The 27,376-nt window shown below is 45.5% G+C and overlaps 1 protein-coding gene across 1 annotated transcript; it reads left to right on the top strand.

The window, feature by feature from the left end:
- Window positions 1–27,376, top strand: IDS (iduronate 2-sulfatase). Its single transcript, XM_073013376.1, has 9 exons — window positions 1–1,296; window positions 2,013–2,149; window positions 2,803–2,980; window positions 5,301–5,389; window positions 8,002–8,202; window positions 9,789–9,959; window positions 15,769–15,895; window positions 19,047–19,220; window positions 22,935–27,376. The coding sequence occupies exons 1-9, from the start codon at window positions 1,194–1,196 to the stop codon at window positions 23,405–23,407; spliced, it is 1,653 nt and encodes a 550-aa protein (XP_072869477.1). The 5' UTR covers window positions 1–1,193; the 3' UTR covers window positions 23,408–27,376.

Below are 27,376 nucleotides of genomic sequence, written 5' to 3' on the forward strand. Positions count from 1 at the left end.
TCTAAGACAATTTCTGATGAGGGCTCACGACAGCTAACAGCTCTCAAGCCAGCTAGGGAAGTAAAATTTTTGGTCTTCAAGGGAGATCTGAGCAGTGCATCACAGCACCATCATAGCTATATTTGTACCTTCCCATTGTCCATTGTCGTTTAGTCATAATTAAGTCATCTGGGCTTTGTTATAGATTGATTCTCAAAGTTGAAAATCCAACTGTGTTTCCAGTATTAAGACGGTATAATAGTATTCAGTACAGTACAGTGTAGGGCTAAGATTCCATCTCCCCACAATTGCTGCTCTCTCTGCTTGGCGCACCCTTCTTGCAGACCTCAATGCGACTTGCTCCCTCACTTCCTTCAAAATTTTGTTCAAATGCCCCTTCACTAGTGAGGCCCTGCTTGGCCACCCCATAGAAAATAACAAGCATGCCCTGCACCCACGCTTTATTTTTCTCCAGACCGGGTATGCCCACCAACTGACTCTCTCTCTCTCTCTCTCTCTCTCTCTCTCTCTCTAATCTATCTGTCTGTCTGTCTATTTATAGTTTTAAGCTCCACCAAGGCAGGGACATAGAGCCCCAGTACCAACAACAGCGCCTGGTATACATATTTGCGATACTTAAGAATTAGTTGAAGAAATGAATAGGAAAGGGAGTCCTTTTAGATGGAGGAAGGGACTTTCTCAAAAGTCCTCATGGAAGGAGAATGGCATTGAAGCTGGATTACAAGAAGTGTGTCTTTTATAAAGATAACAAGGAGGGGCAGGGCTTCCAGGTGAAAGGCATAGCACAAGCAAAGGCAAAATAGACGGGTAACTGCTAGTTGTTAAGGGCAGTGGTTGAATCGCAATACCCCTAGCAGTTCTACACCTAGGGGCCTGCGGGCCTCTGGGTCTGCGAAGCTTGCAAAGCGGCTGGCCCGCCCCGGCTCTGCGCCTGTCTCTCGGCCACGCCTACTGCCGCAGGATGACGCGCACCTCTAGAACCCGCCCCCAAGGGGAGGGACGCAGGGAAGAGTCGCACAGACGCACTCGCGCCGTGGCCAGCGCCCGGGCCTCAGGGCCCGGGCGGCGGCTGTGTTGCGCAGTCTTCATGGGTTCCCGACCAGGAGGCCTCTGTGGCTGCGGCGGCTGCTGCTAACTGCGCCACCTGCTGCAGCCTGTCACCGCCGCTCCGGAGCGGTCGCGTCGAAGCCGAAATGCCGACGCCCGGGTCCGGCCGAGGCTTTCTCTGGCTGGGTCTGGTCCTGAGCTCCGTCTGCGTCGCTCTTGGATCCGAGACGCAGGCCAACTCGACCACAGGTACCGCCCACGCCCTCCCTGCCGTCTCCCCTCCTCTCTCCTCTCCTTCCTCCTTTGTTTATATCCATTGTTTTTATTCTCCCTCTCTCCTAACCATTCCTTCTTTCATCCGTCCATCATTCGTTCCCTTCCTCCATTTTTTACTCCTTCCTACCCTCCCTTCATCCCTCCCTCCTTCCATCTATTCATCCATCCTCCTCCTATCCCTCTGCTTCTCTTCCTCTTTTCCCCCATCTTTCCCATCTCTTCCATCCATCTTCACCCCTCCTTTCCTCCCTCCATTAGTCCATCCGTCCCTTTTACCTTCTATCTATTCGTATTTCTGTTTCTCTCCTTCCTTCCTTCTCTCCATCCTTTCTTCCTTTCAACTATGCATCTTTTCCTCCTTATCTTCCTCCATCCAACCATCTGTCCTTTCCTCCATACATCATTCTCTTTTTTTCCTAAATTCATCTTTCCTTTCCACCGTCTTTCACTTACTATCTCGCTTCCTCACCCAGGTTTCAGGCCATTACCAAAGCCTAACCCTGCCACCCAGGACTCAGGCTTCCTCCTCGAGCCCCACTCCCACCCTTGCCGAGGCACAGCCCCCTCCCTGCCTGGGCTGCTAAGGTGCAGGGTCCAGCCTTGGGCCTCTTAGTAACCTAGCACCTACCATGAGGGAGGGTTCAGTGTCAGTGCAGGTTACCTCACCAAAGCCCCTCCCTCCTGTGTAGATGCTCTGAACATTCTTCTCATCATCGTGGATGACCTGCGCCCCTCCCTGGGCTGTTATGGGGATAAGCTGGTGAGGTCCCCAAATATTGACCAACTGGCATCCCACAGCCTCCTCTTCCAGAATGCCTTTGCGCAGGTATGTCTGGGAACCTCTAGCTGTGGGTGTGTGCCTCCTCGGGCACTGAGGGTTGGGGGCGGGGAGCTTCAGCTATTGTCAGATGGCACAGATTGTGCGGGACATCTTGTTAGAGGGAAGCAGTCTAGAAAATGGTAGTGGAGAAAATCTGGCTTTCTACTCATGGGAAAGCTTGATCTTCAAGGGTGGCCTTCTCCTTGGGTGGAAGGTCTGCCCTGGACCTAATATGCTCACAGCAGCCCTGGGCAGCTTTCTCTCAGAATGGGGGCTTGCCTGCTGCTCAGAAGGAAGGGGTACTGCAGAAGGGCACCCACATGTCTGCAGACTGGGCCTCAGGTAAGAGCTAGTCAGGGTGGCTCTGCTCCCTGAACCCCCTCATGGCTCTGCCCCCAGCAACACTGGCAGCTCTGCGTGCCTGGGGAGGCCATTGCGTAGGAGGAGATAAGCATCTGCTGATTGCTTCCCTTTCTCTCTCCGGGAAGCTGTCTGTTGCCTAGGTGATGCCCAAATCCCAGTGTCTGGTTTGAGCTCTGCATGACTCAGCTACCAAGCTGTTTGCTAGGGGCGTCAGGAGGGCAGTTGCTTGGTTACCTAAGAGATAGCAGACATGTTTTGCTGTGAGGACATTTACCTCTGCTTCTGCTCCCTAACAGCAAGCAGTGTGCGCCCCGAGCCGCGTTTCTTTCCTCACTGGCAGGAGACCTGACACCACCCGCCTGTACGACTTCAACTCCTACTGGAGGGTGCACGCTGGAAACTTCTCCACCATCCCCCAGTACTTCAAGGAGAATGGCTATGTGACCATGTCGGTGGGAAAAGTCTTTCACCCTGGTACTGCTCCATGTTTAGAGTCTGGGTTCTCTTGGTTTGTGGTATCTGAATCCAGAAATCCCGTCCTGGGGATGGGGCTGTCTTTGCAGATCGCTCTTCTGGCTGGGCAAGTGCCTCGCTATTCAGTGCTTCCTTTCTGAAAAACCAACTTGTCAACCCAGCTACATGTTCTCACCCAAAGTGGAAAAGGGTAGAAAGAGCTTTGCTTCCTTTCAGAAACCACTGAGGGTGTGCTGTTGGGTCCTTCAGCTCCTCAGGTGGTAGGGAGGACACAGGCTGGAGAGGTGGCAATGTTGGGTGGAGTCCAGCTCAGGGCCCCACCCTCTTCCTTGCAAGGTACCTGTCAGTAAATCTAGGGGTGCGGTAAGGACACCTGAAGGCCTCCCATGTGGCCAGTATTGCTGTTGCTAACTGATTGCCCAGTGAGGGGGCAGTGGTTAGGCGGGGGCTGCTACCCACTCTGGAAATTAAGTCAGAAAGATGAGTATAATCTGGTACCCAGGACCTATAGGGTGCCAGAGATGGACATTCCTTACCTCAAATGCTACCTGATAAACTGGCTGTCTTTAATGCCAATATGGGGATAGTGAAAAGCAAACAAACTTTAAAACTTTTTATTTATAGAAGTAATGCATGAGTATTTGAGAAAAATGGAGAAAAAAGTATTGGAAGACAAGAGCACCATAGGGACAATAATGCTTATCATTTGGGAATGACGACTTGAATGTTTTCAGTCTCTTTCCCTTTGCTCAGTGGTTACACTGGCAAGCCTGGCAGCCTTCTGCAGGAACCCAGCTGGTCAGGCTGGTCAGCCCAGGTTGAGAGTAACATTCAGCTCTACTAAGTCAGGCCAGTTTCAGAGGTGAACCTGTCGCGAATCATATTGCATAGCCAAAAGCCCAGTGTCAGGAGAACTTTCTGCAGTTTGTTGTTCTCATTACCACACCCCTTGCCTGAATGCAGCTGCAGGGAAGTGATGATTTTGGAGAGAGGAGGAAACACAGCAGAGGGTGGAGATTGTGCTTTGGGAGGGGAAGCCAGGCAAGGACTGAGTGATGTTGCTTGACGTCCTCCCTCCTGATGATTCGATTTTGGCATCAGGCTCTAAGCGCCATGTCCTTCCCAGAGAATAAACCTTTTCCGGCAGCCCTTGTGGGAACACATTTTTCAGCTGAGTCTTTGTTTTCAAGACCTTTTTCTGTTAGCATTGGGCCTGCTTCAAGATGACAGTAGCCACCACTGAGTGCCAGGTATGTGCCGTTTACCATGCTGGCCACTCCTTTAATCCTCCCAACAGCAAGCGAGGTGGGTTTTTATCATCATCATCGTTTCCCAAGGAAGACATGGAGGCTCATGGGAGTCAAGTAGCTTGCCAGAGGTTGCAGGGATGCTAAGAGGCAGCATCCGGATTTGGACCTGTGGTGGTTGGCCTCCTGTGTGCTCTTTCCACAGTGCTTGCTGTGTTCATAGGTCCTCCACCCGCTGCCCTCTTTCTCTGCATTCCTGCCTCTTCTGGTGCTCCCTATTGGAGTCCCACTGTGTGACTGCTGCTGATGCTTTCTCGCGAGGTTCTGCCTGTGATCCCCTCCACTCCTGGCTAACCACTATAGGCAACACTTCCCTTCAGATCCCTCACAGGCCTTACTGGCTTCTAGAAGTCCTCCCTGCTAGTCCTCACCTGACTCACAATAACCTCTGTGCTTGGAGGATCCCCCACTTGGCTCTTCGATGCTTCTGAAAGCTGGCAGTCCTTCCTTGGTTTCCAGTACTACTATATTGTCTTCCCAAATAAACTATAAACTACTAAGCTTAAGGGTGGGTTTCTGCTTCATGAATGAGCACTTGAACTTGGAGTTCTAAAACATGGTTTTGAGTCCTGGCTGCCTTATCTAATATCTGGTTAGCATCGGGTAAGGCACATCCCTTCCCTGAGCCTCCCTCTCCTGCCCCCATCAACTCCCTGGTGGTGCTGATGCCTCTGCTGCCTCCTTCATAGGGTGAGAGATAGGTTTCAGCATGGGCTCTAAGGAGCTGACTGTTCTTGTCCTTGTGGGTCCCTTCCACAGAGCCTATCACAAATCATTAGGGCTTAGGGACCAGGAAGTCAGATGCTCAGTTCTCAAATAGAAACTAGAGAGTTTGGCTTTAGAGGGGACTTTTATAGATGAGGAAACAGCCCCGAAGAAGGGAGGTTCCACTTGCCCTTTTGTTTACAGAGTTTTAGTTATGGGGAGTGTTTTAGCAACTTTTTTTTTTTATGTCATGTTTTAACAACTTTTTTGTCATGTTTTAATGACTTTTTTTTTTTTTTTTTTCCAAGGGATAACTTCTAACCATACCGATGATTCTCCGTATAGCTGGTCTTTTCCACCTTATCATCCTTCCTCTGAGAAGTATGAAAACACTAAGGTAAGGCTGTGAAAGGGACATTTCTGAAGAGGAACCACTTTTTCCTTTGTCACATAAACTACTGGGTATACTGCATGTTCTGTGAAGCTGGTTATATACCGCAAAGTTGTGGGTTTCATTTGTGATAATGTCTTGACAGAAGTAAGTTCAGCATTAGGCCTGACAGGAGCAGTGGCTTCATTCTAGAAGCTGGTGGGTGCTACTTGTTCTAAAACCTTGGGCTCTAACGTATCAGAATCATTGAATAGCTCCCCAATGCTCACTCTGGATGAGACTGAGAGTTGTAGGAGATGCTGAGACATGGGAGGGAGAAAAGAGGCTGAGCTCCAGGAGCCTTAGCCCAGAATGGGAGAGAGGCATGCCGTGTATCTGTCTCAGACCTAATGTGTATGTTCAGCAGCTGAGACATCTGATAGGGGTTTAAAATTTTTAGAGCATTATGAAAAAAAGTAACCTACAAAGAAAATCTTGGTTTAGAGGAAACCCAAATATATAAATGAAACTAAAACCCACATTTAAAGAAACTCAGAAAACCAACTGGGGAACTGAGAAATGAAATGTACCTCTGAGGTTTTAGTAAACATATTGGGAAGGGTGAGGGTTTGGAGGTGAGGTGGAAGGTATTGTTCTAAATTCCTGACAGCTTTCCATTTCAGAATACAGTGAAAACTGTGAGCTCTGGCCTTTGGCGTGTGGCTTGAATAGGGAAGATCCCATCTTAATTCCCTGAAGCCGTCTTGCTCCTTTTTAGTGGCCTCACTTACAAACGCCAGGTCCCTGCCCTAACTGCCCCCCTACCCATTTCTTCTCAAAGTGGCGGATCTGACAACACTAAATCTCCCTCGAGTGCTGCAAATTGCGTATATATAGATGATGAACAAGTGGTCTGAGGCGGGTGCTGGGCTGTCCTGCCCAAGGGTGGGGTGAGCAAGGCAGGGCTGTGAAAAGGCAGCAACACTCTTTGAGATGGAACAGCAGCTAACACAGCCCCTTGGTCTTTGTGATATACAAATCATGGTCAAAACTAACTTTGGTCTCACGGCCAACATGTCTACTTTGGGAAATAAAGCAGGAGGTTTCATTCTGTGCCTAGTGTAGCTGAAGATCTGGAAATTCCATGGACTGTCACCTTATCAAGTTGACTAGGACCCTGTCATTTACAAGCCTTAACCTGTCTTTGTAATTTGAAATGGTTTTTTTTCTTTTTAATTTTTTAATTAAAATAGAGTTCATATACCATAATGCTCTCTCTTTTAAAGTATACAATTTAATGGTTTTTAGTATACTCACAGAGTTGTGCAGCTACACCAAATCGATCTTAGACCATTTTTATCACTCTCAAAAGAAACCATGTACCCATTACCAGTTGTTCCTCATTTTGTCTCAGCACCCAGCCTGGAACAACAACTGAACTATTTTTGGTCTCCATGGATTTGCGTATTTTGTCCATTTGGTATAAATAGAGTCATACACTATGTAGCCATTTGTTTCTGGCTTCTTTCACTTAGAATAATGTTTTTGAGGTTCAACCACATAACAGTATAAATTGGTACTTCATTCCTCTTTTTTTTTTGAGACAGAGTTTCACGCTTGTCACCCAGGCTGGAGTGCAGTGGCGCTATCTCAGCTCACTGCAACCTCCACCTCCCAGGTTCAAGCGATGATTCTCCTGCCTCAACCTTCCAAGAGCTGGGATTACAGGTGCCCGCCACGACACCCAGCTAATGTTTGTATTTTTAGTAGAGACGGGGTTTCACCAGGTTGGCCAGGCTGGTCTCGAACTTCTGACCTCAGGCAATCCACTCACCTCCTAAAGTGCTGGGATTAGAGGTGTGAGCCACCGCACCCAGCCTTTCATTCCTTTTTATGGCCACATAATTGTCTGTTGTACCACATTTTGTTTATCAATTCATCACTTGATGGATATTTGGTTGTTTCTACTCTTGACTATTAGAAATAGTGCTGCCTTTGACATTTTTGTACAAGTGTTCTTATGGGCATACATTTTTCGTTTTCTTCAGTATAATAACTATGTTTAACTGTTTAAGGAATTGCCAGACTGATTTTCAAAGTGACTACACTATTTTACATTCCCACCAGCAATGTGAGAGGGTTCTAATTTTTCTGCATCCTCATCAACACTTGTTATTTTCCATCTTAAAAAATTATAACCACCCTATTGGGTGTGAAGTGGTTTTGATTTGCATTTCCGTAATGACTAATGATGTTAACCACATTTCCATGTTCAGTTGGCCATTCGTATATCATCTTTGGAGAAATGTCTATCCAAATCCTTTGCCCATTTTTAATTGGCATTTTTTTATTGTTGAATTAGAGACGGATTTTTTTTAATAGGCTACTGGGGTTTCTTTTAATTAGTTATGATATGGAGAAAGAGTATTAGTGGCAAGAAACTAAGTGCTGGTGGATTTCTGGCCCCTGCCTGGAAATCAAGAAATACTTTTCTGTTTTAATTCTACTTCTGATGTCTCTGTTCAGTCTGAATAACACATGAAGGGCTGATTATGTGAACATTAAATCTGTGTGTGTAGCCTTCATGGCTTCCATTTCTTGCACTTAAAAAGCTGATGTTATATATTTTGTTTTGAAAGACATGTCGAGGGCCAGACGGAGAACTCCATGCCAACCTGCTTTGCCCTGTGGATGTGGTGGATGTGCCCGAGGGCACCTTGCCTGACAAACAGAGCACTGAGCAAGCCATACAGTTGTTGGAAAAGATGAAAACGTCAGCCAGTCCTTTCTTCCTGGCCGTTGGGTATCATAAGCCACACATCCCCTTCAGATACCCCAAGGTGAAGAGCTGGTTGAGGGCTGATCCAGCACAGCCACCACAGCTGTGTTGTTTGTTAAGGGAGGGATTTGCACAGGGAAGGTGGCCACATCCTGCCATCCCCAGGCATCATGGATGCCTGATGGGCACTAGTGTCCTCAGTGGAGTGAAGATGGGATTTAGAGGCCAAGGCCAAGAATATGTAAGAGTCTTGTAAGAAATGCTCGGCTTTCCACTTCCCTCCACTGGAGGATTTGATTTCCTTTCCTTGAACTTACCAAGCACATGTTGTTTGATGGCGAGATCACCACAGAGAAGTGAATCAGAGCTGGCTGCCAAGGCCTGTAATAAGGGATGGCCCTTGCAGAACAGCCCCAGGGAATATGAAGCCCTCTTTAAAAACTGCCTGTTCCCCCTGAGCCTGTCAGGTTAGATCGTGTAAACACAAAGCACTGCATTGCTTCTTGGAACCTCAAATCCTGTACTTGCTTGTATGTCATTTAGAGCATGTAGTCTTTTCTGTTTTAGAATCCTTTTCCATTTTTCCCTATCATGTTTTATGAGGGCCTGAGTATCCCATCCTTTTGACTTTGCAGAGAATGCCCCTCACATGTAATGAGAGTAGAGACCAGCGGTATGCTTTTTGATGCTGCAGGTGTCTTGCTTTGATTGGCCCAGGGGATCTTGCCTTCCTAGTAGGAGCTGTCAGCCCCCTTGATAGAAGAAGGCTGTGAGGTTCACCTTTCCTGCCTCTTTGCAGACAACAGTTAACAAAGCTGACCTGGCTGTGATTCTTTGAAAGGCCTGCTTATAAGTCTAGCCCTTGGCTGGCATCTGGGAACTTTGATTTCCAGAGTGTTCCCACTACTCCCAGAATTGACTTACTATGCTTAAACTGTTTAGACAAACATTGTGGTTGATGATGAACCCCTGTTTTTTTTTTTTTTTCTGGGAGTCTGGCATTTTGTTATGTTTCAGACAGACAATGCCTACCTGACCAGCCCCAAATAAAAACTGGATAATGAGGCTTTAATGAGTTTGCCTAGTTAGCAGCATTTCACATGTATTATCACACAACTCATTGCTGGGAGAAGTAAGTGTATCCTATGTGACTTCCCTGGAAGAGGACTTGAAGCTTGTGCCTAGTTTCCTCTAGACTTTGTCTCATGTCCTTTTTTCTTTGCTGAGTGTGTTTTACTGTAATAAATCATAGCTGTGAGTGAGACTAAATGCTGAATCCTATGAGTTCCCTAGTGAATTACTGAACCTGAGGGTGATTTTGGGAACCCAACACCTCACGACACTTTTCTAGCCAGGCAGGAGGTGGGGACAGGAACAGAAGGGCATCTGTTTGTATGAAGGAAGAGAGCTGTTGCTGCTCAGTTTGTAGGAAACAGAAGTCGTATGATTTCATTGCCATTGGCATCTCATGAGAGTAACTTAAGGCTGGACTTCCAGGTCAGGGATGAGCACGTGGGAAATGCTAGTGAGCCACCATGTAAATGCATCACAGGCTTAGAGAAAAGGCAGCATAGATACTAATAGAGCCACAACCTTGTGCTTTTGCTAAAACAGTGACAACTTTGTGGCTTTGTGTTTTTCCCCAAGGAATTTCAGAAGTTGTATCCCTTGGAGAACATCACCTTGGCCCCCGATTCCGAGGTCCCTGATGGCCTACCCCCTGTGGCGTACAACCCCTGGATGGACATCAGGCAACGGGAAGATGTCCAAGCCTTAAACATCAGTGTGCCATATGGCCCAATTCCTGTGGAGTTTCAGGTATCAAGGACATAGTTGGAGGATGTATTGGACACTGATGACATAGTGTCATAGGTGAAACCACTCTTCTCAGTGGACACAACTCCATCTATAATGTCTTATTAAGAGCTTTCTTTGTGTGAGTTATCGGGCAAAGAGCTGGGGTGGAGGTGTCCTATAGGTATTTAGGACACAGGCAGTGTTGCATGGATCAGAACTCTCCCAGCCAGTGTCTTACCTTCTAAAGAAGGGAATATCCAGAGAGTTGGTGACTTGTTGCTTGTGGACATGAGTGGGGAAGCAGCCTGGGTGACCATTCCTAACCAAGGGGGATACTGTTTAATTTAGGTGATAGCTCATTAATTGTAGAGTGATGAGCAACTCCCGAGCAGCCCAGAATGCTTGGTTTGCTGGTACTTGCAGGTTCCCTTTGTGGGAAAAGCCCACCCTGGCTAGCTGTCACTCTCAGGGGGTGGCTTGGTGAGCAGGACCTTGGTGCAGAGGGAACTGGGACACCATCATGGCCAGTGCCATCCAGTTGTGATGTCTGGCATTCCTTTGCCATGATTTAGGGGCAGAGCAACCACATAATTAGAATCCTCACACTGACTCATCAATCACCCTTTCTCCCTGGAGAGCAGAATACACATTGACTAATGCTCTTTCTGCAATATTCCACACAGAACCGTGCCCTTCTCTTACCACATGAATGCTGTGGCAGGCAAGCTATAGTGAATGGAAGATGGCAGGGTTTTCCAAGTATGCATCCTGGACTACCTGCCTTAGAATTTCTGGGAGGGCTTGTTGGGAATGCAAAGTCTTGGCCCACTCAGATTTACACAGTTGGAAGCTGGAGGTGGAACCTGACCTGACAACCGACATTTCTTTTAAAAAAAAAAAAAAAAAAAGCACACCAGGTGATTCTGATTCATCAGAAGTTTGAGAGCCTCTGCTGTAGTGTATTGTTTAAAACAAACACAATAAAACCACCGTATACAGATATCCCTTGCTATCCAAACTTACTTGGCCCCTGAGATTGCACAACAAGAGTGTGGGTGGTGAGAGGTGTGCATTCCTCAAATCCATTTGATTCTGGTTTCACTGAGAGTTTGGAAAGCAATGCATCCATCTGTTTTTTTTCTAATTTTGTGTTTCTGGGCTACTGATGATGAAGTGGCTTGAACTGGCCCTGAGGCTGCACCTGGATGCTTTATTAGTGATGGTCACTTAAAACGACCCTTCAAAATGGACTGTGTGCCAGGAAGGGCGCTGATTCATGTGTGGTATTACCTTTAGTCCTTATGGGGACTTAGTGAGGTACCTGCTCTCTGTTGTCTAGGGGAGGAAACTCAAGGCATGAGAGGTGTGCTGACTTGTCTGACAGCACAAAATTAGTACTAGGTGGAGCCGATTCATCCCCAGGGACTGTAACTCCAAAGCCCCATGGTTGGATCTGTTGGTTCCCAGCAGTGTGGGTTCGAATTCATGTTCTACCCCATACCAGTTGCCTAACCTCTGTCAAGTCATGTTACCTCCCTGAGCCTCCCTGAGTTTTCTTCTCTATAAAATTGAAACAAGGTAGGTAAAATTTTTCCATGATAACACGTACTTTAGAGATTTTCAGCAAGAATCAAAGAGAGCATGTAGAAGTATCTAGGACCGTTTCGGCTGCACAGAGCGGTCTCCTTCAAGTTCTGTTAGTCCCCTCCTTAGACACAGTGGACAGCATGACTCAGAGGGCCTCCCTGATGCATGCACATGCTGATCCCAGCCCTGTATTCCGCTTGAACTTGGGCCTGTTCACTGTCCTCTGGCAGCTTTGGATGTCCGCATCCACGCCCATCTCACTGCACTCTTGAGCTCTGGGCTCTCTTCAGCTCCAGCCCTCTAACTCAGCTCCACATGAGCCAGTGACCTCAGGGGCCACACTCAGGAGTTTGTTGCCTGCTGCTTCTGAGTCACCACACTGACCACAACCTCTTCTAGCACCTCCCTTGCTCCACCTCACGGGGATTGCCAGAATATGCATTTCTATCTCCCCCTTGTGTCCAGGGCCTGTTGGCTTTGTTGCTTTCCTAAATAGCTAAGGCCTGGTGGTAGGTGACTACTGTTCTTCCCAGCTGCTTAGCTCACCATACTTGTCCATTTATCCTTGCCCCTCCTGCAATACCCTTATCGTCAGACAGTCCAACCACACCCTCTGCTCTCCAGTCCAAGTCCTGAAAGCTGCTGGAGAAAATCCACGCCCCCACGAAGCAGGAGGCCCTCAGATACCCCGCCTCCAGCCCCAGCAGCCCAGGCAAGCTCTCTGCTCAGCTCACCTCACTTGTCCTCTGCAGCTGCTCTGTTTGTATGACCTCTTCCCTACTCCCCTTCACTGCTCCCCTCCAGGCCTTTGCCACCACTGTGCCCCATTTCTCAGTGGACAGCACCTTTCCTCTTGTAGAAATGGAGGCTGGTGGATAGGCAGAGGTAGGGGATCGGATGGGGTGGATGTGGGTACACATTCTGGCTGTGCCCCTTATCAACTGTGTGACTCTGGGCAAGTTAACTAACCCTTCTGAGTCTTGGAGTCCTTAATGTGCCATTCAGAGGATCAGATGCCACCTAGTGTGTACTTGTTGAATGGGCTCTATTAATAATCTCCGTCACTGAGATCTGGAATTTTGTGTTTGCATGTTTTGGGCTCGAGGCCTCTTCCCTCGACTCCTCACCACTGTCCCTGCTTCCCACGTCTGCAAGCAAAAAGAGCAAGGTCTTCCTTCTCACCCACCTTCCCTGCAGCCTCTCCATCCGCTCTCATCCCTCTCAGCTGCAAAAGTGCCAGCCCCCTTGCCCCTGCCTGTTTCTGCTTTCCACTCCCTCACCTGACCTCCAAGGCAGAACGACTGCACACTGGGCTCTTCTGGCTATGTCTGTGGCCTCATTGTCTATTTGTTCTTCTCTGTCCTCTACGCAGGCTTCCACCTCCCCAACCCACTAAACTTTCACCTCAGCACTGACCTTGGTGGCCAGTAAAATCCATCTGTGTGGGTCCTGACCTTCCTTGAGCTCCGTGTCACTTCCTCACTGGCCAGCTCCACCCCTTCTGGAACTCCTTCCTCCTCCTCCTCCTCTTGCACCGCCTGCCCCCACATGCCAGCGAATTATGCCACCAGCTGAATGTGAAACCTGGAGTCACCCTGGGGTTCCTCAACACCTCCTCCTGCTCTGCTCCCTGCCCCCATGTCTACTTGATGCCCCTAAATTCCTCTCATATCCACATGGTCCTCTAGATTCTTCATCACATTGTTCTGGACCACTTTAGTGGGCCTTGCTTTGTTTTGTTCATTCAGCAAGTGTGGTGAGCACCTCTTATGTACCCAGCAGTGGCCTAGTACCATTTTGTCTAAAGCCTCTGGAATCTGTGTCTGTGTCCTGTTGCAACATGACTCTTAATAACTTGCAGCCCAGATCATGTCAATTTCTTGCCTTGAAAGACCTCAGTGACTCCATTGGCCTAGAACTTGGAGCCTCCACTCCCTGGATAGACCCACCAGGTCCATATTATCTGGCCCAGACCTAACTTTCCAGTCACCCCTCTGCCCTCCCATTTGATTCTCCAGTCACATGAGCCTTTTATTGGCCCCACACACAAGCTACTCTGTCACAACACACTGTTCCGTGCCCTGCAGCCCCTGCTTGGAGCATCCGAGCCCCATTTGTCTGACTGCAGGCGTTTCTTGTCAAATTCTAACTCCTCTGTGAAGCCTTCCCTGAATCTCCCAGGCAGATTTGAGGGCTTATTCCCCTGTGTCACCCCTGGGCCTCTGTGGGGGATCCGTCAGAGTGGTGGGAAAAACTATAGGGAAAGGATACAAACCTTCTGAAAGGTCAGAAGGTTCTGCAGAGCCCCAGGGGAGAATAGCTGAAAGCAGCTATTCTATAACCCTGAGGCAGAGGGCAAGGAGTAGGTACAAGGGAGTGTGGGGGAATTTATCTTAAACAGTCTTGTTTACTTATGTTGACCAGGAGCTGACCTTTGATCATCTGTGCATGTGAGGTTCCCTGGAAGGAGAACAATAAATGTTAATTACCTACAGGTTGGCTCCAGGTTTTTGGCATTGTGCCTGCACTGAGTAAAAGCAAGCAGCTCCAGCTTCTCGGGGCTGCCCTCTCGCCACTAGAGCTAGGCAGTCACCTAGCTGCTCTTACACTGCATGCCTGTGTCTGAGTACTCATTTCCTCCATAGGCCAGGGTCTGCAGGACAGACCCGTCAGGCCTCACTGATAATTAAACATTTTCTTGTCTCCATGATTGTGTCCTCACTGGATGGGGTGGTTCATCAAGGTTGAGGACCTTGTCTGCTTATTGCCTTACATCCAGGGGCTAGCATAGGAAGGAGGGAATACTTTTGTATAGGACACAGCCATCCTGACAGGTGTCTTTCTTCCCCAGGAGGACCAAAGTTCCACACGTTTCAGGCTGAAGACTTCATCTACCAGAAAGTATAAGTAGGCCAGGGTTCAACATAATCCTGCTAGAAGGTTAGGTGTATCTTTTCTCTTGGCTGCAAGTGAGAACGGGTGAATCTTATGATTGTCCTCACCCTGGCAGTGATAAGAAGAAGCTGGTGGGTCCAGATGATAAGTCAGGGACTGGTCTGAGAAGTCATGGCTTTCTTCTCACCCCTCTTCGGGGTAGAGGATTAATCTTTGTTCTTAGCATTTGTGAACCAGGCTGGGGATGAGAGCCCAGGAGGGGTCGGTGGCTCGCTTACTTCAGGGTATGATCTGGCTGTTCCCAAAGCCCCTCTTGGGTTCAGGGACTGTGAAGGACGTGCTGCTCTCTGGTCTCTTCCTTGCTCTTCTGCCTGCTGACAGTTTGTTAGAAATGAGCTCCATGTAACGGCCATGGTCCATGAAAATATGCAGTTGTAATCTGCTGTTGGGTTAGAAAGTGATCAGAGGGAAAGGCTCACTCAGGGTGGTTGTTATGTGTTAAGTTATGAATTTTTTTCCCTGAAAAGAGCTGTTGAAGTCCTAACCCCCCAGTACCACAGAATGTAACCATATTTGGAAATAGGTTTATTGCAGATGTAATTAGTTAAGATCAGGTCATATTGGAGTAAGGTGGGCTCCTGATCCAATATGATCAGTGTCCTTTAAGAAGAGGGGAGAGAGATACACTGGAAGAACACATGAAGATGGAGACACAGTGATGCAGCTGCAAACTGAGGGATGCCAGGGACTGACCGCCACCATCAGCAGCTAGGGAGAGGCAAGATGCTTCTACTTAGAGCCTTCAGGGAGAGAATGGCCCTCCCAACACTTTGATCTTGGACTTCTAGCCTCCAGAGCTAGGAGACAATACATATCTGTTGTTTTAAGCCACCCAATTTGTGATATTTTGTTATGGCAGCCACAGGAAATTAACAGAACTGAATTGTATCTTTGTGACCTTTATCAGAGCATGTGTGGGCCTGTGTTTCAAGGGACTGTAGGATCAGTTTCTGTGTACATGTTCATCTCTTGGAACCCATCAGAATATGTGAGGGAGACAGAAAGGAGCAGTAGGTGACACATTCATCCACTGTGATCTGTGCCCTAAAGTGAAATCTGATTTGCTTAGAAATGTATCTTATTTGTAGACCTACAGATTTTGCTGTGACTCCGTGGGTGAAGCGATGCAGACGGTAGGAAAAGGAGTGTTACATTTTGGCTGAGAAAATCATTAAGGGCATCAACTAAGGGGTTGGGATTGGGAGAGATACTCAGGCAAGCATTATCTCTGTATGCCATGGCAATTTAAATTGCAGTCACTCTCATTATTATGTTTTTTAATTTGCAGCGGAAAATCCGCCAGAGCTACTTCGCCTCTGTGTCATATTTGGATACACAGGTTGGCCGCCTCTTGAGTGCTTTGGACGATCTTCAGCTGGCCAACAGCACCATTGTTGCATTTACCTCGGATCATGGTAAGCATTTTGGAATTCCCTGGTGAGTCAAAACATCTGAACTTTCCTGTGAAACATGCTTTGCAAAATTGCCATTGACATAAACATGGGTTTGTTCTCTTTTGTGAACCAGTGGTGCCTTGAGTCTGGGATCCTGGGGTATTTTTATGATCAACTTGTTAGTCCTGAGACCTCTATCTTAGATGCTTGACGGATAGGTGTGGGTGGGTGGGGGAGGGTCTTGTAGCAACTTTTTTTTTTTTCTTGGTGAATGCAGCAGGAGTGTGGCAGAGCTCTTGTAACCCCCATTTTTAACCTGGAGGGTTGGAGGTCTTTTAGTTTGGGTGGAGAGGATCCAGAACAATCCTGGCAGAGCCCAGCAAGCTGTTCAGGCCTGGCTCCAGCCCTCCTACCCCTATCCCCACTGTCTTCTCTGCTGCGAGCCTGGGCTTTTCAAGTCTTTATCTCCTTTAAGGCTGGTTCCTACTTTTCCAAAAATGAAACTATCTTTTTAAAAACATTTTTTTAATTCTTCAACATTCCAAGAGCAGGGAATAAAACAGCAGCTCCCCCCGTTTCCCACTCACCCACTCCCCCATCTCCGAATTGTTTTGAAGCAAATCCCAGATGGTTCTGTTTTCTGATCACTATCTCTAAAAAATATTGCCTCTTTTGAAGTATAACCATAATACTGATATACTTAGAAAAAGGAAAATAATTTATATCATCAAATATGAAATAGGATAATAGTAAATCATAACCTGTGCTTATCGTAAAGAGAAAAAAGGATACAGAGCATATAATTCAGGGCCAGAACATCCTGCCCTTTTCTCCCACCTGCTCAGGGCTCACAGGTGCTAATGGATTAGGGATCCATCTGCCAGCCATCAGTTGTGCACATATGCACAAAGGGATATACATGTGTATGTTTGTAACATGTATGTCACAAGATGTGATTGCTTGTTCTATGTGTACTGTTAACGTTCCCTGGTTTTGTACACTTAATATCATAGACAATCTCTGGGTCATTTCTCAGAAGCCTGCTTTTTCCCTTAGAAAGGTCTGTAATATTATATATGGAGGTGCCATAATTTTTCACATATTCCCAATGATCTGCCATCTGCTTCTGACCCCTCAGTGCCCAGTTTCCTTTTCTCCATGAACACACTCTTTGTTGTGAGGCAGCTGCCGTAGATTACAAATAGCCCAGCTAAGAGTACCCTCCTGGGACATTCTCCATTAGAACCGTCTGGGAGCTAGTAAAACATGCTGGTTTCTGCAACTGGTCTCAGGAACTTGCAGGTCTGGAAATGGGAAAGTGCAGTTTAACAGGTGTCCCTGAGCTCATCATTCCCTGGGCCTCCCTGTGCTGCCACGTCCTCATCTTGGGCCTCTGGAGCAGGAGCCAGAAACCTCCTGAGCTGCCTGTCAAGGTCACTGGGCTCTTGTTCCTCCTGATCTTGAGATGGATCCTTGGGGCCCACACAGGCATGCGTTCTCCTTACCCGGACTTCCCTGTATTCGCTCCTGGCTGCAGCAGCACAGGCTGAGGCCAGATGTTCCAGATGTTCAATGAGATCTTGCAGTCAGGCAGTCCACAGTTATTTCTATAGCATGTGCCATGTGTCAGACCCTGTGCCAGGCCTGGGGGCCACCTCTGCCTGGTGCAGGGCAGCTCACAAAAGCTGGCAGAGGCCGAAGGCTGCATGTCAGTATTCAGAATGCCACAGAGCGCCTGACTGCTGTACCTTCAGAGCCTCCACGGGCACCCCAGTCAGAGTTTCAGGGGTGGATTCCTGAGGTCCCACTGCCGGGGTCCCTCACTTTGCCATCCTGCAGGCTTCTCCATCCTCAACCTTTTAGATTCCCGCCATACTGAATCTAAAAGGGACAACGTGATCTCCAAGCTGGTGGCCTAGGAGCCTGCCGATAACCGACCCATTCATCAGCCCTCGTGGGTCAAGGCTGCCTCGTCCTCCCCAAGAGAGTGGAGAGGTTGAGCAGTGGGGCTACCCCTCGGCCCACGGGGCTGACCGACTGGGGCAGGAGTCAGGGGGAACTCCCTCTCTTTCTGCGCTCCACCGAGCTATCTGAAAGTCCCCACCATGCTCCCCAGTACTGACAGCCAGAGGGAGGAAGGGCTCACCAGAATCACTGGGCAACTCTGATGGGCATCAAGTCTGCTTTGATTATAGATGAGTGGGTAAGAGGCTCCTCTCAACTTGGGGTCTTCTTAGGAGAGCAGTGTCAGTGCAGAACAGGTTTCAGCCCTGTTCTGGAGACCACAGACGCTGGAAGGCTGGGACACCATTTGCAGCCCCAGCGTCATCTATTAGACAGAGCCAGCAAGGTCTCATGCTGTGTGGTGTATTTCAGCACTTTCTCAAATTTACCCGTGGCAGCTTTTGGTGTGTTTGGTTATTTTTATAACACTACTCACTATACAATTTCTGTCATGCCCATTTTTTGTATCAAAAAGGGTGCTGTAACTTAAAAAGACTGGGTATTTCCAACTTGGAATATTCAAACCATCTTTTGCAAGGGACGTTTTAAATAGGCATGAAGGGTTGTGTTGTTTGTAATCGGGGTTAAGGATCTGGAATCAAAGGTTTTAGTTTACTCCATCTATGGTGTATCTTAAAATCTGAGCAAGATGTCCTTGCCTTTTTTGAATTTGATGATTGTGCTGCAGTTCCACAGCTCAGTTTTAGGTGGCACACACCGAAAACTGAAAACCTGAGCTTGGAGGAAATGAGTCAAAAGATAGGTAGGTACAGGACAGGGCAGTGGTGACACTACAGCTTTCAGGGTTCCCACTCTGTCAAGAAGGAGCGTGTCTTAGCAGGAGAGGAATGCATATGTGGGAACCACCACAGAGCCCTACGTTAGGTATATGTTGCTAGTAGTTTGTTAAGATATTTGAGTTTGGAAATTTCATTATTTTTTCTTTTTTAAAGGTTTCCTCATGAGGACAGATAACTGATTTTGAGTACAGCAGCATTCAATTGAAATCACCCTTTCTGTGGTAATTCCAAGTGAAAATTTTTCTTCTAGGTGATGAGTTTCTACTTTCTCTGGTTTTTACAACAGGAAACGAAATAGTATCTAAACTAAACAAGCTGTGGTATGATGATTAATCATTTTCTGTCATTCTGTGCTTTTTATGAACTAGGGTGGGCTCTAGGTGAACATGGAGAATGGGCCAAATACAGCAATTTTGATGTTGCTACCCATGTTCCCCTGATGTTCTATGTTCCTGGAAGGACGGCTTCACTTCCGGAGGCAGGCGAGAAGCTTTTCCCTTACCTTGACCCTTTTGATTCCGCCTCAGAGTTGATGGAACCAGGTATAAAATATGCTGAAATGATATTGCTTGACAATAAGATCACCTTTAGTTTATATGTGAACCACTTTATTGAATCATAGGCTTTGGAGGTTACACAGACCCTGCTTCCTGCCTTGTGTTGGAATTTCTTCTCAACATTCTGTGGTCAGCACATGCTTCCTGAGCATCTCCCATACTCTGGGCAGGGAAAGAGTGACAGAACCAGAACTGACAAGTATGGTCCCTGTCCACAAGGAGCCTTGTGGGGTGATGATGGACAAAGGAACAGGTGCATCCCCAAGATGAGGGCTGTGGTACATTCTACAAGAGCCTGCTCCAGAGCTTAGAGGAAGGGGCTGCCCCCGTAACAGATGAGTAGAATCCTTTCCCTCAATGCACCCTTTTGGTAGGGACTCAGCCTTCTTTGTGGGGGGTACATTTTCCATTTTGACAGCTCATCAATCTAGTGAACCACTAGATCTGTAAAATCTACCAGGTGATTCTACTCTGCCCTCCCCAGCAGTGAAGAGCAAATTTACTTTGACTTCCATGTACCAGTCCTTCAAAACTTTGAAAACAGCAGTGATGCCTCCCACCCTATCCCTCCACCAATACCTTCTCTTCTCTAGGCTGAAATCCCCAGTCTTTCAACCATTCATCACAAGGTAGTGTTTAGACCTGTGGTTGTTGTGGTCTCTGTCTTCCAAAATGTTTCAGTTTGAGAAAGTACTTCCAGAATACCAGTTGGACCAGATACCCCTCCTGGATGTGTGGGCAACCTGTGTGGGTTCTTGTGAGTTCTATCTTGACTCGATCTGCCCAGTGCATTTCAGAGACAGGTTGTATACTGTCTCTGAAATGGCGTATGATGTTCGCTGTTTTTGGAGCACCTCTTCTATGAACTATGCTAAACCAGATTGCCCCCTTTCTGGACTTATGCATTTAATCCATCCTTAACATCTAAATCTTGTACTGTATGTTGATTCCTGTTTAAATTTGTCTGGTTCTGGACCATCATTCTGGCCTTTCTGGATCTTTCCGAGTTTGCTTTATACTACCCAATTTTATTTTTTACACATTTGATTTTTGTGCACTGCATGCCCTGTCTTCTTTCATGTCATTGATAGAAAGGTTAAACAGTTTCAAGGCATGATTTTAGCCCTTTGTTTGCTGGGAAATATCTTCTGATTGGTTGAGAATCTTTTCTGAAACTTTTGTTGGGAAGTGTTCAGCAATTTAGAAATAGATGTAACTGCACTGCCTTTCAGTTTATTTCCAAATTTTATCTCTAGTTGTGTCTTTTCCCTGAACTTCAGGCTTTTGTTTCCAACAGTCTTTCCCACGTAGCCAGCCTGACATATCCAAAGCTGGACTTCACATCTTTCATCTTCAGCTTTTCCTTCAGCACTCTTCTTGTCCTCAAGAAATGAAAATAGTCACTCATGCCAAAAAATCATGGAATAATCTCAACCCCAGTTTTTCTCTTACTCCATATGCAATATTCAGTCTATGAGCAAGCCTGTCACATTCCATTCAGACTCTGTGTACCACTTCCCACCACTTCCCCTGCCGCTGCCTTGGATCCCCAGACTGCTGCTATCTTGTGCTGAAGTACTGCAATAGCTTGCTAAATGGTCTCCTTGCTTGTGCCCTGGATCCCTTGGAGGTTTTCCTCCTCAGAGCAGCCACAGTGATCTCACTAAAACCCAAGTCAAGTCATGTCACAGCCTGGCACAGGAGGCTCTTATGTACCCTTCTTGATCTGAGTAAAAGTGGTCACAGTGGCCTTACATGTTCTGGCCCCATTATCTCCCTGACCTCATCTTTTTATAAGTATCCAGGCCAGTTGTCCTATACAGTGTCCCACAGCCTGGATTTGTCTGATTGTTTCCACATGACTACATTCAGGGTAACATTCTTGAAACGTGTGCTACATGGGCTATTGTATTCTCCCATTGTGTCACATTTGGGGGTGGGGGGTGCACTTCATGGCCAATGTTACTAGTATTGTAAGTTTGATCACTCAGTTAAAGAGCTAGGCATCAGCCAGATCTTGCCATTGTAAAGGTACCCTTTTCAACTTTCTTGTTTTCTTTTTATTTTACTTACAAATCAAGTGTCTAGAAAATGAAATCAAGCATGATAAAGCACTATCTTAAAGATCCAGAAGGGCCAGCATGATAGTGCAAATTCAAGATCAATTTTAACAGGAATCAATATAAAGTACAATATTTAGACTTTAAATATGGGTGAACCACAATGAAATACTACTTCATACCCACTAGGATGGCTATTAATAAAAAACAACAACAACAAAAAGCTGTGAAAGGCCGGGTGTGGTGACTCACGCCTGCAATCCCAGCACTTTGGGAGGCCAAGGTGGGTGGATCATGAGGTCAGGAGATCAAGACCATCCTGGCCAACAAGGTGAAACCCGATCTCTACTAAAAATACAAAAATTAGCTGGACGTGGTGGCATATGCCTGTAATTCCAGCTACTTGGGAGGCTGAGGCAGGAGAATCGCTTGAACCTAGGAGGCAGAGGTTGCAGTGAGCCGAGATTGCGCCACTGAACTCCATCCTGGAGACAGAGCTAGACTCCGTCTAAACAAACAAACAAACAAAAAAACGAAACAAGTGTTAAGACTGTTAGTGATTATATGGAGAAAGTGGAACACTTGTGCATTGCTGGTAAGAATGTAAAATGGTACAGCCACTGTGGAAAATAATTTAGTGGATCCTCAGAGTTAAACATAGAATTACTCTATGGCCCAGAAGTTCCACTCCTGGGTATATATCCACAGAGCTGAAAACAGGTATTCAATCAAAGGTTGTACATTAATGTTCATAGCAGCACTATTCACAGTAACCAGAAAGTGGAAGCAACTCAGATGTCTATTGACAGAAGAATAGACAAAATGTGATCTGTCCATACAATGGAATATTATTCAGCCTTAAAAAGGAAGGAAACTGACACATGCTACATCATGGATGAACCTTGAGGACATTATGCTAAGTGAAATAAGCCAGTCACAAAAGGACAAATACCGTATGATCCCACTCCTATGAGGTATCTAGAGTAGTCCAGTTCATAGACATAGAAAGTAGAATGGTGGTTTCCAGTTGCTGGGTGAAGACGGAGAAAGGGGAGTTGTTATTTAATGGGGACAGAGTTTCAGTTGTGTAAATTAAGAGGGGTTCTGGAGATGGATGGTGGTGATGATGGCCCAACAGTGTAAATGTACTTAATTCCACTGAACTGTACACTACAAAGTTGTTACGATGGTAAATGTTATGATGTATGTATATGACAGTAATAAAATGAAAATATAACACTAATGCAGACATCCAGAAGGGGGTAATGTGTGGGGTGATCCTGTGGGACTCAGAATATCCTGTTCCTCAACAGACTTTTTTTACCTAGTGGTTTTAGCCTTAATTGATGATCCTCGTCTGAGTCAGTTATTACACTGGTGGTTCCAAAATTCAGGTTGTTTTAAAAAGTGCCAACAGGCTGGTGGGACTCTTAATTTTGCATCCTGCTATTTGATTGGATGAGTAATTAATGCAGGGTGAGGTGCTGAGGTGGTGTTTCTAAACGTCTGTTGTTAAAGATAAATGTTGTAAATTAAAAAAAGAAAACATGGAGCCCAGACAGGTTCCTTTACTGATCCTGCCTGGCCATGGCAGGCTTTTATAATGTAACCCATTCTGCTCTGTTGCTTCCTGTTTCAGGCAGGCAATCCATGGACCTTGTGGAACTTGTGTCTCTTTTTCCCACGCTGGCTGGACTTGCAGGACTGCAGGTTCCACCTCGCTGCCCCGTTCCTTCATTTCACGTTGAGCTGTGCAGAGAAGGCAAGAACCTTCTGAAGCATTTTCGATTCCGTGACTTGGAAGAGGATCCATACCTCCCTGGTAATCCCCGTGAACTGATTGCCTATAGCCAGTATCCCCGGCCTGCAGATTTCCCTCAGTGGAATTCTGACAAGCCGAATTTAAAAGATATAAAGATCATGGGCTATTCCATACGCACCATAGACTATAGGTATACTGTGTGGGTTGGCTTCAATCCTGATGAATTTCTGGCTAACTTTTCTGACATCCATGCAGGGGAACTGTATTTTGTGGATTCTGACCCATTGCAGGATCATAATATGTATAATGATTCCCAAGGTGGAGATCTTTTCCAGTTGTTGATGCCTTGAGTTTTGCCAACCGTGGATGGCAAATGTAATGTGCTCCCTTCCAGCTGGTGAGAGGAGGAGTTAGAGCTGGTTGTTTTGTGATTACCCATAATATTGGAAGCAGCCTGAGGGCTAGTTAATCCAAACATGCATCAACAATTTGGCCTGAGAATATGTAAGAGCCAACCCTTTTCGTTTAGTCTTTATTAATTTATAATTAGTAATGGGACCAGTTTAAAAAAAATTTCCCTCTTTTTAAAACAGTTACAGCTTATTTACTGAATAAATACAAAGCAAACAAACACAAATTATGTCATACCTTCGGATACGAAGACCATACATAATAACCAAACAACATTATACACAAAGAATACTTTCATTATTTGTGGAATTTAGTGCATTTTAAAAAGTAACCATATATCAAACTAGGCACCACACTAAATTCCTGATTATTTTGTTTATAATTTAATAATGTATCTTATGTAGCCCTATATATTCAAAATATTATGTTAACATGTAATCCATGTTTCTTTTTCAAATCTAAAGTTAAAAAAAAACCCAGAAGCCGGTGTCTTAAAATCTTTTATTTTTGTTTCTAAGACCATGGGATTTCAAAATCTCAAGATAAAATATGTATGAAGTAATTAATGTAGACTTTTTACATCAAATAATAAATAATGCTCAATAAACTAGAGATATGAGGTGTGTAGGAAATTTGGTTAAACTTTTTTCAGATACTTTCTGGCCCAAATAATAATTTGTTAACAAATAATATGACCCTTGAACTCAATGGCCATCTATTAGAAGACTGTTATTCACACTGGAAAACATTTAAAGATGTAACTATATCCATGGATGGATTGAATCACTCAAAATATGTTAGTATCCTTCTTTAGGGATGGTTGGTTGCAGACATGTGTTTATTCAGGAGGCACAAAATATTCCATTTTAATTGCTTATTGAAACATTAAATTCTAAATTATTTTGAGGACTGTGAAGACTTCATTAGTGTAATATTAGGTCATTGTCAATCTCTCAGAATGTGGTTCTGTATTCTTTAAATATGAAAGTATCCAGGAAGGCCAGTGGCAGTAAAAAGCTTAGTGTATATAATCTCAAAAGGGATGGAATATTTACAACTCATATTTATAACATGTTGAATCTTATCAATTATCAGTAGTCATCAGAAGTGTCAGCAGCTTTCTAAATAAATATTAAATATCTAATGTCCTGTAGTGAAGGAGTAATTTTTAGTAATTATCTCTTTACAAAGTCTCCAGTGTTTCACGGTAAATGTTTGTGAAACAAAATACAGCAAAGTACATTAAGTTACTGCAGTGTATTGTTACCAAAAATGACAAGATATTATATTAAAATCGTAAATTTTAGACAGATTTTTAAAATTAATTAGCCTACAATAGAGGTATATATGGTAGCATGATGATCTTTTAAGCAGTTAAGTTACTGACTGTTCTGGCAACAACGATTTCTCTGTGACTGAAGAGCCCTGTTCATCTCCTGATCCTGAAGCTCGTCTCTCTCTTGAGCCTCGGCTTTCTTTGGTCAATGGTTTCCCTCAGCTTTTTCTTCACTGTTCTTCATCCTCATTGTTGCTGTCATCACGTTCACTGTGACTTTTACAATACAGCCTGTAAATTCCTTATGACATAGTTCAGTGCATTTGGCTTTATCACCTACTCCACAGTTCTTTACCTTGACTTGGCTTAGAGAAACTATATCTTTGTTGCTTCATATAACCTTTCCCCAACCCCACTAAGCTGGACATGACTTATTAGTGGTCCTCCAGTCACTTTATTTGTAGAAATCTCTTATTTCACTTGAGCAGGGGTTCTTTTATATGGTTTAGCTGACAGCAGAACTAGTGATTCTAGACATTTTGAGTGACTCTCATTCAGTGGCTCACAAACATGAGAGAACATCAGAACTACCTGAGGGGCTTGTTAAAACCCAGTGCGTTAGAGGCCGGGCATGGTGGCTCACGCCTGTAATCCCAGCACTTTGGGAGGCCGAGACAGGTGGATCACTTGAGGCCAGGAGTTCAAGACCAGCCTGGCCAACATGGTGAAACCCCGTCTCTACTAAAAATACAAAAGTTAGCCAGGTGTGGTGGCACATGCCTGTAATCCCAGCTTCTCAGGAAGCCAGGGCACGAGAATCGCTCGAACTGGGAGATGGAGGTTGCAGTGAACGAAGATCGTGCCACTGTACTCCAGCCTCGGCGACACAGTGAGACTGTGATTTTCTTTGGAGACTCCTAGATTTTCTGTGGATTTGAACTGAATTTGTTGGATGTTGGCAGGTTCCTCTTATGAGCTGTTTCTTTGCCCTGCATTACCCCATAAAGACTTATCTGGAGATGAGCAAAGTATGTTTGGTAGTGAGGTCACGAATGCAATCAGCCCCTTCTTCCCCACTCCCATTGCCATCTTCTCAGTCCTTCTCCCTTTCTTTCCAAGTAGTTTACCCACCCCTCCTCCTTCCTCCCCTGTCCCTGAAATAATCCATGTGTCTTCCTAAAATCTCTCTTTGATCCTGTCCTTCGATAACACCGTCAGTGCCTACTACTGGGTCTAGACAGACCTCTGTTGAGCAGTCAGAGTCTTCCCTGACTCCACAATGCCCCTTTCCTTGGCTGACCAGTATGACTACTGGTCCCCACCTTTCCCTTGCCTATCCCTACCTCCCTCCTACTAGGTTGTCCCCTCCCTCTCTTCACCCATTCATTCATGACCATTTTTCACTACCAAGCTCCCCCCCTCTCCTGAAGGAGGCTGAGGTTTTTGTGACTCTCTAGACTCTATTGTGGGATGGAATGAACATTGCTAAAGAATCTTGTGTTTGCTTTACTTTAAAAAGGTATTTTTTTCCTAATTATAAAATTGATGCGTCAGTTATGGAAAAATTAGAAATGTAGCACAAATACATGAGTATTTTACTGCAAAATTGCCAGATAATATCTTGTCTTTTTTGGGGGTGTGAATTTTTTGCATTGTTGTGGTCATATTGTGTTCTTTATCATGCAAGTTATGTTCTTTTTTTTACTAAGTATTATGTTTGGTTATTACAGATTTTCACAAAGATACTTTGTATTGCTGGTAATATATTTTATTGCATAGTCTTATAATTTACTTAACCTTCTTTCAATTGTTAGAAATTTAGGTTATTTCCAGATTTTCAGTATTGTAAATAATGCTGTGATGACCAATTTTGTGAATAAAATGTTTTTATGTATTTCAGATTATTCCCTTAGGATAGTCTGTCAGTGCCAAGTTGTCAAAAACATCTCTATTTTGCTTCTCTTCCTGCTCTCTTGCTGCCTTAGGGGGTAGTAAACTGAAACATAAAGTAAACATGCATACAAATAAAAAACATAAAAATAAGCAGCCTGATGGTAACAGGTGAAAGTGGTAACCTGTTTTAACTTTGAATTCTGGCCGGGCGCGGTGGCTCACGCCTGTAATCCCAGCACTTTGGGAGGCCGAGGCGGGTGGATCACGAGGTCAGGAGTTCAAGACCAGCCTGGCCAAGATGGTGACATCCCGTCTCTACTAAAAATACAAAAATTAGCCAGGTGTGGTAGCGGGCACCTGTAGTCCCAGCTACTCGGGAAGCTGAGGCAGGAGAATGGCATGAACCCAGGAGGCAGAGCTTGTAGTGAGCCAAGATCGTGCCACTACACTCCAGCCTGGGTGACAGAGCGAGACTCCGACTCAAAACAAACAAACAAAAAGCTTAAAATTCTTTACTTGTTAGTGACCTTGATCATGGTTCTCTTTGTGCGATAGTTGGGCATTTGTATTTCCACTTGTGTTAATTTGCCTTTAAATTTTGGTTATGGGTTTCACCTTTTAAAGTAATCAAACATATTTATCTTTTCCTGTGTGATAGTTTTTTTCTGTGTCTTTTCCTGTTAAACACATAGACCCCTCCCCAATCTGGAGATTGAATAAATATTCATTTTCCTTTGCA

Source organism: Chlorocebus sabaeus, chromosome X (assembly GCF_047675955.1).
Source record: "Chlorocebus sabaeus isolate Y175 chromosome X, mChlSab1.0.hap1, whole genome shotgun sequence".
NCBI classification, from domain to species: domain Eukaryota; kingdom Metazoa; phylum Chordata; class Mammalia; order Primates; family Cercopithecidae; genus Chlorocebus; species Chlorocebus sabaeus.

Bases quoted from the DNA above. Each gene is read 5' to 3' on its own strand.
- IDS (XM_073013376.1), top strand. From the start codon at position 1,194: ATGCCGACGCCCGGGTCCGGCCGAGGCTTTCTCTGGCTGGGTCTGGTC. The intron at 2,981-5,300 runs GTACTGCTCCAT...TTTTTTTCCAAG, and splicing joins GGGAAAAGTCTTTCACCCTG to GGATAACTTCTAACCATACC. The intron at 8,203-9,788 runs GTGAAGAGCTGG...TTTTTCCCCAAG, and splicing joins TCCCCTTCAGATACCCCAAG to GAATTTCAGAAGTTGTATCC.